The sequence below is a fragment of the Thalassophryne amazonica genome, chromosome 11 (genome assembly GCF_902500255.1).
Source record: "Thalassophryne amazonica chromosome 11, fThaAma1.1, whole genome shotgun sequence".
Lineage (NCBI taxonomy): Eukaryota > Metazoa > Chordata > Actinopteri > Batrachoidiformes > Batrachoididae > Thalassophryne > Thalassophryne amazonica.
Window position 1 is genome coordinate 49884196 of NC_047113.1, and position 12239 is coordinate 49896434.

Below are 12239 nucleotides of genomic sequence, written 5' to 3' on the forward strand. Positions count from 1 at the left end.
GGCGCCCGCAACGCAGCTGAACGGGATGTCACCCCCGTAATACACATATTATGACATGTTTGCCATCAAACGCTGTCTGAGGAATAACAGTGAAACTGTTTTGCCAGGCCATGACACCATAAATAAACATGTAAACTCACCTCCAGTATGGCCCCAGGTGAGTGTTACAGCACAGGGAGGGCAGTGGCCAGGGGCTACAGCCTGTGGTGAAGCTCCTCTCAACCCAGCTGCACCATGTGCTGACAACATCGGCTCACAAATGCCTCGTCCACCACAACATAGAAATATCACATGTCAAGCACCGTCCCACGGCGAGCTGAGGATCCAACTGACAGTGTGGTGCACAGCCCCTCCGTGTACTCCGTGTGCTCATCACATCACTATCACAGTGCTGACAGTCCATCATGTGTGGAACACACATGTCCTTCCTGCCAGCGTACAGTCCTGCTCAGACGTCAGTGCACCCGAAGGAGCGAGTGGGCGAGCGAATCAGTGAGTGAGTGACAGCACTCGAGCACATCCATCCGGTAGTCTGGGTGCTTTATTTATGATTCTGATGCAGTCTGACAACAGTCTGTGTCTTCGTACTGTTGTCCAACAATGTTTGGGCTGCGTTGCGTTTGTGTGGGTGTGCACAACTCAGTCCGGACTGGATCCGCCCATTTTCTAAGTGGTCATCTGGCAGCTGTACATGGCATTCCAACTGTCTGTGCCTCCCAACTGTGTCTTGATTATTGCCATTTTTGCCATTTCAACCTCAGTCTGCTGCTTTGTGCACATTCGTACTATGTGTGATGGGAGTTTAAGGTGCAAGCCTTTCAGTGCAAATATAAACCAGAGTGAACCACACGCAAACTTGAAAGGTGTAGAGAAGAAAAGACAAATAAACATAAAATTTAACCAAATGAAAGAGGTCTTTCCAGAGCGCAAATTTAAAAAAAAGAAAGAAATTCTAAGAACATAGTAGTAAAAAACAGATTGCATATTGAGAAAAGCATATTAAGAGAAAAGTATGTACAAAACTATAGATATGTCAGTGGCAGTGGATATTCCACATAAATATTGCACTCTATTTAAAGTGTGGCGTGTGACATGGTCATTTGATTCATGCAACAGCAGTTGGGTAGAAACTTTCATTCTAATTGTACCAAAAAAAAAGAGCTAAAAGTTATACTGGTGACTTAATGAAGAGTAGATGCAGCTTTACTTGTATCATATTTTATTTTAGTTTATTTTAAGACACTATCAGTTCAGTTGTCAAATGTTTAGATAAATGTAGAGATGGAACAGAAGCAGTCAAATGCAAATATGTGGTTTTATGAAATAGTTATAAGACTGTATTCTAATCCATGTGATAGACTGTGTATTATAGTTTTGTCATCCTGCTAATGTGGGAAAATAGAGTCTTTTCACACAGCTCTGTCGCGATGATACAAGTTGTGTGAAAAGGCTCTTCTCTGGGGTGGAAAAATTGACCTGACCCAACAAAAAAATTAATTTTTTAGGAGGGTTTTTTTTTTTTTTTTTTTTTTTTTTTTTTGGTGGGTAAATACACCTGAAAATGCACCAGAATGCGTCTGAGATTTCTGGGGAAGACCCCCCCTGAACGGGATTTCGAGCCTTTGGCCCTTGCTAAAAACATTTAAAATAGTGTTTTCTATTGATGTGGTGCATGACAGTTCACCAGCTTTTATCAGTTTGTCCTCATAATTGTTTTTTTTTTTTTTTAAATAAGTTAGAGATGTACAAAATAATACCAGTTATTGGTTTTGAGTTACTGCTTGAACCATGTGACTGCAATGGACAAACGCACCCACCTACTGATCTACATTTTTGTTGGACAAGCCCTCCACTGTTATCACTGTTATCAGTACAAGAAATGAAATCCAACACTTTTTGTAAAAAATGACAAAGTAACATTGGATTTACTCGCGCGGTTGTGTCAGCCTCCTGTTGATTGTAAATTATTATTTCATTAATGTGTGTATTGGGCCACTGATGATTGTTTTTTTCTTTTGCTTTTACACTCACTTATGAGCTTTTCTGAAATGTCTCATTTATTATCTTAGGAATTGCTTTCATGGTTTGCAGTCTGTTGTGTTAAACACTTTTCATGTCTCACTGAACATGTATCAAAGACAGAAAACATCAAGTGGAAGCTCATTTAGTGCCCTGCTATACGCATTTCAGTGTAATGTGCATTAGAAATTAAAATGGCTTTTGGGGGAGTTTCAGGATCACCGACTTAGCTTTCGAAGAACAGCTGTAAGGGCATTGATGCACCGTGTGCTATATATTGTGGAGAAGGCGAACACCAAGCGATGGGATCGTTTTGATAATGCAGTTTGCACATTGCTGAGATGCAGCATCTGTTCGTAAGCAAGGCTGCATGACACGGGGAGCGGATGCAACGTGGCCTGTCCTGCAGGAGGAAAGCTTGTCTTGTCCTCCCCTGAGAAAACTTTGTATTGATCTGCATGTAGGCGTGGAAACACACACGGCCATAATGCTTAAGATGGCAAAGCAAACCTGCTCCTCGCTCACTGCTTCCATTTTTTTTTTTTTTCTTTTTTTTGGCTAATATGTGCATCTGTTTGAATGTGAATGTATCACTTCAGTTTGCATCTACTGTTTTTTCAGTCCACTGCAGTCTTCTTCTGAGCGGTGCAACTGTATTCCTCCTATTGAGATATCCCATAATCCCTCGTGCGCCAGAGAGTCACTCCAGTCTAAACAACATAGAGAAACCACACGATGGCAATTGCAAATGAACATTATGCTACCAAAATGTAATTTTTATGCTTTTCATCACGTTAATAAGAGACCCTGAAAACTTGCTAAAATAAATATTCCAAATAATCTGTGTCTGTTACGTTTAACCTGTGTGGAATTTAATAAAGGCAAAACATATTTCAGACATTTTATGTATATTACTCAAGAACAAACTGGACAAACAGTGTTGTAAAGGACAATAAGCAGGACGTTAAAGAGCAAACTTCACTTTCCCCCAGAACGACATGAACAGGAAGCGATGGTGGCTCACAGCGATTCCCATTGAAAATAACGGAGAAACAACCTGAGCTTCTCACATGTTTACAGTTGTGCTCAAAAGTTTACGTACCCTGGCAGAATTTTTGCTTTTTTGGCCATTTTTAAGAGAATATGAATGGCAACACAGAATGTTTTTTCACTCACGGTTAGTGGTTGGGTGAAGCCATTTATTGTCAAACAACTGTGTTTCCTCTTTTTAAATCAAAATGACATGAGAATTACCCAAATGACCCTGATCCAAAGTTTACATACCCCTGTTCTTAATACTGTGTATTGCCCCTTTAACACCAATGACAGCTTGGAGTCTTTTGTGGTAGTTCTGTACGAGGCTCTCTGATGGTAAAGCTGCCACTGAATATGTCTTGGACTTTATTTACATTAATTACAAAGAAATACAAACAGTATGGCACTTTATGGTAAATCTGCATGGAGTAGACAGTTTTCAAAAACTGAGTGACTGTGCAAGAAGGAGAAGAGTGAGGAAAGCCACCAAGACACCCAGACAACCCAGGAGAAGTTATGGGATTATGTGGCTGTGATTGGAGAAATTGTGCTCAGTGCAAATTTTGCATTTTGCACCACTACTCTTAGCTTCATAGTGGAGTAGAGCAGAGAAGGATTTTCTTTCACCAAAACAGATCAAATCCAGGCTTGCATCTCAGATGTACCTTCTGGCAATTTGTAGCTAAACTTTCAGGTCTTTTTAAGAAAATCCTCCTCTATACCACTTCATTATGAAGATGGATAACGTGATACAAAATGCAAAGCTTGCACTGTGCATAATTTCTCCAATCACAACCACATAAGCTTATAACTTCTTCTGGGTTGTCTGGGTCTCTTGGTGGCTTTCCTCACTCTTCTCCTTCTTGCATTGTCACTCAGTTTTTGAGAACTGTCTACTCCATGCAGGTTTACCATAGAGTGTCATATTGTTTGTATTTCTTAGTAATTGATGTAAATAAAGTCCGAAACATATTCAGTGGCAGCTTTACCATCAGAGAGCCTCATCCACAACCACCACAAAAGACTCCAAGCTGTCATTGACGTTAAAGGGGCAACACACAGTATTAAGAACAGGGGTATGTAAACTTTTGATCAGGTTAATTTGGGTAGTTCTCTTGTCATTTTGATTTCAAATGAGGAAACACAGTTGTTTGACAATAAATGGCTTCGCCCAACCACTAACCATGAGTGAAAAAAAAACATTTTTGTGTTGTCATTCATATTCTCTTAAAAATGGCCAAAAAAGCAAAAAATCTGCCAGGGTATGTAAAGTTTTGAGCACAACTGTACATAAAACAAACACAATAACAACATCTAAAAACCTAGATAACATATTCACAAGAGGTTTAGGCACAATATACAAAGAGTTTTATGTTGCAATGTTAATGCTGTTGTCCATGTGCAGCAGTTAAAGTACAGCCTGATCAGGTGTCTCAGTGCTACTGACATCTCGCAGAGCGGCGACCTCTTCGAAGTTTTGCGAGATTTGAAACCTCAATAGGGCGAATGCTGTCATTCAAACACACTCTTCATTTGCTTAACCCTCAGGGGCTCGTGGACTCTCCAGCGAGTCCTCACCAATGTTTTGTTATGTTTCTGGGCCCATAAGGATTAAAGTCCCAACTAGTACTGCAATAATAATAAGAAAAGGCAAATTATATAGACCCTCTGGAGATTTAGATTCTTGTGACTACAGGAATTACTACAATTCAAGCATTCATCACTTTATTTGTGCAACATTGCAGTTTTTTTCTCCACATCCCTGTAATTTCTTGTCTGTTCAATTTTTACAAGTAAAATTCCTAATAATAAAATAGTCTCAATATTAACCAATTAATTTTGATATTTCTTGGTTTCTTGTCTTGAGGAAAATATTGCAAATTTAATAATAAATCATCTTTTTAGAGCCTATAAGAACTGAATGAGCACAGAATCATTCCTGCTGAATGATTTGGTGCATTTTGAGTTGTTTTTTCCAAAGTAGATGTGATTTATTCATGGAAAATCATAAGTAAGTTCTTTTTATTTCACAAATTTGTTGACTAAAGTTTCAGTGATACACAAGTATGAAAAAAATACAGATTCAAGCATCGATAATGTGTCAAATATAGCATAAATCCAACACACAAAAATGCAATAAATAAAAAGAGAACGTGCAAAACCAGGACAGATATGTGAATAACTCTTCTAAGTTCAGTTGTTATTTTTCTTTTGAGACCCCAAACCTGATGTTTGCAGAGTACATTTATCTGCAATCTTCTGTAACATGATGTGCACATATTTAATGATGCTCTATCGGCAGCTGTTGATTTATTGTCCACTTAAGGGTGCAGGTAATTTTTTTTTTTGACTGTCTCATTTGCGACAGCGAGAGAATAGAGACGATCTCAACTGTTAATGGTTTTAAAGTAGAGTGTATGAGACAGTAGGCTGAGATATGGATTTTGTCTGTTATCATTTGTTTGATAGGAATAAGCATGAAATGATCAACTTGGAGAAATGATAATCTTATGGTGAAAGTAGTGGGTTTGTGAGTAGAGGTTCAAAACTCCATCAGAATGAAAAATCACTTAGGGCCCTTGGGCAAGGTCCTTAATTCCCAAGTTGCTCCCAGTGTGCAGGTGAGTGCCTTGCGTCGCAGTACAATGACAGTGGTATGCGTATGAACGGGTGAATTCAATTTATTTAATTTATATTACGCCAAATCACAACAAACTGCCTCAAGGCGCTTCACACAAGTAAGGTCTAATCTTACCAACCCCTAGAGCAAGCACACAGGCGATAGTGGTAAGGAAAAACTCTCTCTGATTATTTGAGGAAGAAACCTTAAGCAGACCAGACTCGGAGGTGTGATCCACTGCTATTCTAGCAGTTACAAGGTTTTTGCAAAGTTTTACAAAGCTGAAGAAATAGAAAACAGGAAATCAAAATAACATCAAAAACAAGGTGCAGTTGTTGAGATGACCATGCAAGCATTTATGCCACAGACAGGGGGTCATCCAGCACCCTGGGGTGCAGGGCCAGTGTTCATTCCTCATGCCGTCAGTGGGCCTGTTACTGCGGCAAACTTTATTCTAAATGCAGACTGCAGTGTGCTGCGTCAGGCATGGCATCTTGTGGTCAGTCCAGCACCTTGTGGTTTGCAGCTGTCTTGTGCGATGTCATCAGTACCTCGGACAGATAGAAAAAGAGCAGAATCAGTTGGCTGGAAAAACTACATGTAAGCAGCAGTAAATTGACAGGAAAGCAGAGACAATACTAAGGTGTTATGTTTAACCTAATGCCATCTATTTTCTTCTCAAAGTAATCTAAGAAATTTTGGGCTGTAAAAGGAGAGCGACTTACAGGTGGTTGTCCATGAATAAGTGTTGCCACCGTGTCAAACAAGAACTTTGAGTTATGCTTGTTTTTGTTGATCAAATCATAGTAGGCCCGCTTTGCAGTCAGTAGTACATGCTTATAGTCTATAATAACACCGTGCCACACGAGGTGGAATACTTCTAGTTTTGAGCTACGCCATTTTTGTTCTAGACCTGTAGATTTATGCTTGAGACCACGTAAATAATCACTGAACCAAGGTGAATATGTTTTTTTGGGGGGGGCGGAGTTTTAATTTAGGTGGAGCAGTCATGTTGAGCGTGGTTGTGAGCACTGAGTTTAAACTGTTCATAAGACTGTCTACTGAATGGTCATTTTCTGAAAGTGACGCTAACATATCAGGCAGTCTGGCTCCAATTTCAATTGTAGTTGAAGCATTGATGAGTCGCCGTGATGATAAATAAGGTTCCTGTTCCAGTAAACATGGCAACGAGACTGTAAACTTAATAAGTGAGTGATCTGAGCCCACTGATGCAAGAGGCACGATATCACTATTTCTGACAGAGATACCGAGGACGAGGACCAAATCCAGGGTATTTCCACTAATGTGAGTCGAACCTCAAATGCATTGCTGCAATCCTAATTCATCCATAATGTTGATGAATGATTTGCAGAGGGAGAGAGAAGGCTTATTTATATGAATGTTGAAGTCACCAATGATCAGAATGTTATCTGCATGGGTTGCCAAATGAGAGATAAACTCACCAAATTCATCAAAGAACTCAGAATATGAGCCCAGGGGCGTATATATGGTCACAAAATAACATGGTTGATTTTTATTCTTCTGACTTTGGCTACAGTTGTATGCAAAAGTTTCAGCACCCCTGATAATTTTCATGATTTTCCTTTATAAATCATTGGTTGTATGGATCAGAAATTTCAGTTAAATATATAGCAGACGAATACACTGATATTTGAGAAGTGAAATGAAGTTTCTAGTATTTACAGAAAGTGTGCAATAATTATTTAAACAAAATTGGGCAGGTGCATAAATTTGAATAAATTTGTCATTTTATTGATTTAAATACATTTAGCAATAATTATTGAAACACAAAATTGGTTTGGTAAGCTCATTGACCCTTGACCTCCTTACACAGGAGAATCCAATCCAATCATGGGATTTAAGGTGGTCATTTGCAAATGTTTCCCCTCTTTGCATCTCTTCTAATGAGTGGCAACATGGGAACCTCTAAACAACTCTCAAAATGACCTGAAAACAAAGATTTTTCAACATTATGGTTTAGGGGAAGGATATAAAAAGCTATCTCAGAGATTTCAGCTGTCACTTTCCACTGTGAGGAACATAGTGAGGAAATGGAAGGCAGCAGGCACAGTACTAGTTAAGGCCCGAAGTGGCAGGCCAAGAAAAATCTCAGATAAGCTGAAGCAAAGGATGGTGAGAACAGTCATAGTCAACCCACAGACCTGTTCCAAAGACCTACAACATGGTCTTGCTACAGATAGTGTCCCTGTGCATCATTCAACTATACAGCGCACTTTGCACAAAGAGATGCTGTAATGCAGAGGAAGCCTTTTCTGCGTACACGCCACAAACAGAGTCACTTGAGGTATGCTAAAGCACATTTGGACAAGCCAGCTTCATTTTGGAATACGTTGCTGTGGACTGATGAAACTAAAATTGAGTTATTTGAAAATAACAAGTGGCGGTATGCATGGCTGAAAAAGAACACAGCATTCCAAGAAAAACACTTGCTACCTACAATAAAATTTGGAGGTAGTTCCATCATGATGTGTGGCTGTGTGGCCAGTGCAGGTACTGGGAATCTTATTAAAGCTGAGGGTCACATGGATTCCAGTCAATATCAGCAGATTCATGAGAACAATATTCAATCAATATGAATCAGTGACAAGGTTTATGTTGCACTGGGGCTGGATTCTTTCAACAAGACAACTACCCTAAACACTGCTCAGAATCTACTAAGGCATTCATGCAGAGTAACAAGTACAATGTTCTGGAATGGTCATCTCAGTCCCCAGACCTGAATATTATTGAAATCTGTGGTGTGATTTTAAGTGGGCTGTCCATGCTTGGAAACCAACAAACCTGAGATGTTTTGTAAACAAGAATGGTCCAGAATACCTTCAATGAAAATCCAGACTCTCATTGAAAGCTATAGGAAGTGTTGAGAGGGTGTTATTTCTGCAAAAGGAGGATCTACTAAATATTGATGTATTTTTTCTGTTGGGGTGCCCAAATTTATGCACCCGCCTAATTTTGTTTAAAGAATTATTGCCCACTTTCTATAACTCCTATAAACTTCATTTCACTTCTCAAATGTCACTGTGTTTGTCTGCTATATGAAATATTTAACTGAAATTGCTGATCCAAACAACCAATGATTTATAAAGGAAAATCATGGAAATCATCAGGGACGCCCAAACACTTGCATACAACTGTATACACAGTATCCTAGGGAGAGCAGAGAGTCAGATGTTCAAATTATAATATGCATATGTCGTGGACATGAAGGAGCGAAGCTCGTCAGCATCTCACCAGGTCCTTCAGATTTTATTTTGAGTAGATGCTTCAGCAGAGCATTAGCATAGCAAAAACCTTTCAGCTTCTGGGGGGCAGAGGCCCCCCAGACACCCCGTCTTTTTAAGCATTTTTTTTTAACATTTCCTGTTTTACTGTGGACTTGAATTTTGGCACTTCCTGTTTAGGACGCCCTGTACCATGAGTGAGCTTCGCGCCACTGTGTGACGCTTCACTCATATTATAGACCCCCAAAAGCTAGCAAGCTAAACCCAGATTGCTGAATTAGAGCAACACCCCCACCTGAATGTGAGGACTCATTGTAAAGCGCTTCAAGTAGATGTAAAAGTCCTATAGAAATCCATCCCTTTTCTATCTCCACTTACCCCAGTTAAGGAACGTGGGGGAGAGGTGCTGGAGACTATCCCTGGACAGGACACCAGTCTGTTTGCAGGACTACATATAGACAGACAAACATTCACACTCACGCAAACATGGGGAGAACATGCAAACTCCACACAGAAAGGCCACAGGTGGGAAGTGATCCCCTGACCTTGTTGCTGTGAGTCAACAGTGCTAACCACCAAGCCACCATGCTGCACATGCTATAATAATATAGACCCTTGATTTAACTGAAGTTTTGAAACAAGTCAAAAACCTGATTTGTGACTTTATGGAAAACAAGCGTAAACTTGTTCTTAATAAACAAACATGACAGCTCCATTTCACTGGACTCTGAGGGCCCAAGGCAGAAATGGACTAAAAGGGAAATCATCATCACCTGCCCCTAATGAACATCATTTTAGTCTCCAACTAAATCTTTGCTGTGGATTATGTACGATAATGTGATAAACCATTCTGCATGGGTCCAGTTTCGGGCCCCAGGCCATTCCCTAGTTTACAGTTTGATGGGAGGTACTGGTCTTTCAGGACAGATCTCGTTTACACACATTGTGCTTGAATTTTCTGCATTCTTGAATTTTGTCCAGAGCAACCTTCGTCTTTCCTAAGAAGTCCAAATCACAGTTTGGACTTTACCCTTCTCCGTGAAGGGAGCGTCTTCTCTGCACAGAGCTTTAACCAGCCGCCTCACGAATTCTTTATCTGTAATCACCATCTGGACCTGTTACTTTGCTGCATGGTGAGCAGCGCAAACGTCCACTCGTTACAATTTATCCCTCTGTTGACAATCACTTCACAGACATACAGTGGGAACAGTAGCACATGGCTCAGCCATGACAGTAGAAAAAAAAAGGCCTGTGAGGAACAAGGACAAGCTCTGTAGAGGGAGGAGCCACTGTCAAAACCTGCCCTTTGATTGGCTGGGGATGAGCTCTGCCTGCTTGCAAGCACACATCTGATTGGTTGCAGCTTTGCTCCATGCAGAGCAGCTGCTGCTGAGAAATACTAGAAATGCCTTTTCTCTCCTTCCCCCGACACTGATAACCGCCTGGCGCGGTCAGTTTTGGCGTCAGCCGCACGTGCCAGCCTGTGCGGCTTCAAGGGCACTGCTTTTCGCTAGAGTATTACGGTGCAGTTCGCACCAAGTTAGCCGTTTAGTTTCTTCACTGTGCAGCTCAGGGAAGTTAAAGTGACATCGCAGCCTTGCTTTCAACCTCCTTCCATCCTCCCTCTCTCCCTCTCTTGTATCACTTAATCAAGACATAGCTTGCCCTTTCCTGTTCACTGCTGCCTCCCTCCCTCCTGCACGCTCTGCTCCCCCAGTTAGTTTCTCTTTTTCCTTTCCACCCTTCTGCCTCGTGGTCCTCTGCACCTCGTTATCTCTGTAAAGAAGCCGAAAATATGACTTTAGCTGTTCATTTTTAACGTCTTTTTTGCTACTGGTTTTTAAACATATTTGGTTTGTTTTGTTTTATGATCCACAGCGAGAGCATTGCAACAATCAAGGACATGCAGAAGAAAGGGCAGTGAGGAGGATGGCAGTCGAAGAATAAGATACGGTCAGACCACGGAGGAGGAGTGAGAAAGTGGCTGAAGTAAGAGGAGGAAGAAGAAGTCCAAAGTGCCTACTGCGAGGAGTCGTCTGTTGTCTGACCCCGCTGAGCTGCAGTGCAGAGCTCACTGCGCGTTCAGTCTTGAATGGAAACTATATTTTATCTTTCCAGTCATCCATTCCACATTGCTGCGCTGCAGTCTGTACATACCCGGAGAGCCGCCATCTCTCCTCATCAGCACAAGGACATCATTCTATAAGGTTCTGCTTTTTATTTCCTATGAAATATCTTGTCTTGGGAGCTCTGCTGTGACCGACTCAGCCTTGGAGATGTTGACGTGAGTGTAACGCTGAGTTACGGTGGTCATTGGTGGACGTGGGGGCCACTGACATTCTGAGACAGACGCAGTCATCACAGTGCCTCTCTCTCTCTCTCTCTCTCTCTCTCTCTCTCTCTCTCTCTCTCTCTCTCTCTCGCTGGAGTAGTGTCTTGTCATAAATACATAAACAACAGTCATGTCCTCAGATGAATTTGTGTTCTTTTAAACAGGCAGAGCTGGCCTCTGCCCAAAGTCGAGGGCCGACATATCACACGCCCTCCAGTGAAACCTCAGCTGCCATTCTTCCCAGGTAGAACTAATAACCCCCACCCACCCACCGAAAGTAAACCAACCAAAAGGACTCACTGATCGGTTCTGTCAAGGAAACGGAAATATTTTTACTCCTTGCATGCTTTACTGGGGATTTTTTTTCTGCAGAATCATTTTAGTTAACCTTGCACTTAGGCAGTTTTCCACCTCCCCCTGCTGCCGCTTGGGGTTTTGTGAGTAGCTGTGATGGCTGTCAGTATGGCCATGGGACGGGACACCAAATGGCTGACCCTCGAAGTGTGTCGCGAGTTCCAGAGAGGAACCTGCTCACGGACTGATGCTGAGTGCAAGTTCGCCCACCCTTCCCGGAGCTGCCATGTGGAGAACGGCCGAGTCATCGCCTGCTTTGACTCACTCAAGGTAACAATGCAGCAGACACGGCACACATTAATCTTTGCCAGACATCTCACATCCTTTGCTGCTGACTGATCGAGTGATACATTTTGATGACAAGTGTTAATCTGTTATCGACACAGATGTTATTTCAGTCTGGGAGTGTGTATTGGTGCTGCATCTTGTGGAAATGCTTTGGGTCCTAATTGCCAACCACCCAGGTGCCATGTGGCATCCCCCTTGGCCTCACCCCATTCTGGATCATGTTTAAGGAAATGAAAAAGGAAGATGTATTGTTGTAGCTGATGCTCCATCAGAATGCACAAAATAGTGTGGGGTTCTGTAAGTAAGTGCCCATTTGATCAAAAGTTAG

General features: G+C 41.5%; 1 protein-coding gene across 4 annotated transcripts in view; it reads left to right on the forward strand.

Annotated features, from left to right (window-relative positions):
- The window catches only part of mbnl3 (muscleblind-like splicing regulator 3), a 75128-nt gene that overhangs the window by 11747 nt on the left and 51142 nt on the right, over nucleotides 1–12239 (forward strand). For all 4 annotated transcript variants that reach the window (XM_034181583.1, XM_034181581.1, XM_034181582.1 and 1 more), the window contains exon 2: nucleotides 10816–11893. In XM_034181583.1, the coding sequence (XP_034037474.1) occupies nucleotides 11720–11893 (174 nt within the window). In that variant the 5' untranslated portion in view covers nucleotides 10816–11719. The remainder of the gene's footprint in view (nucleotides 1–10815; nucleotides 11894–12239) is intronic.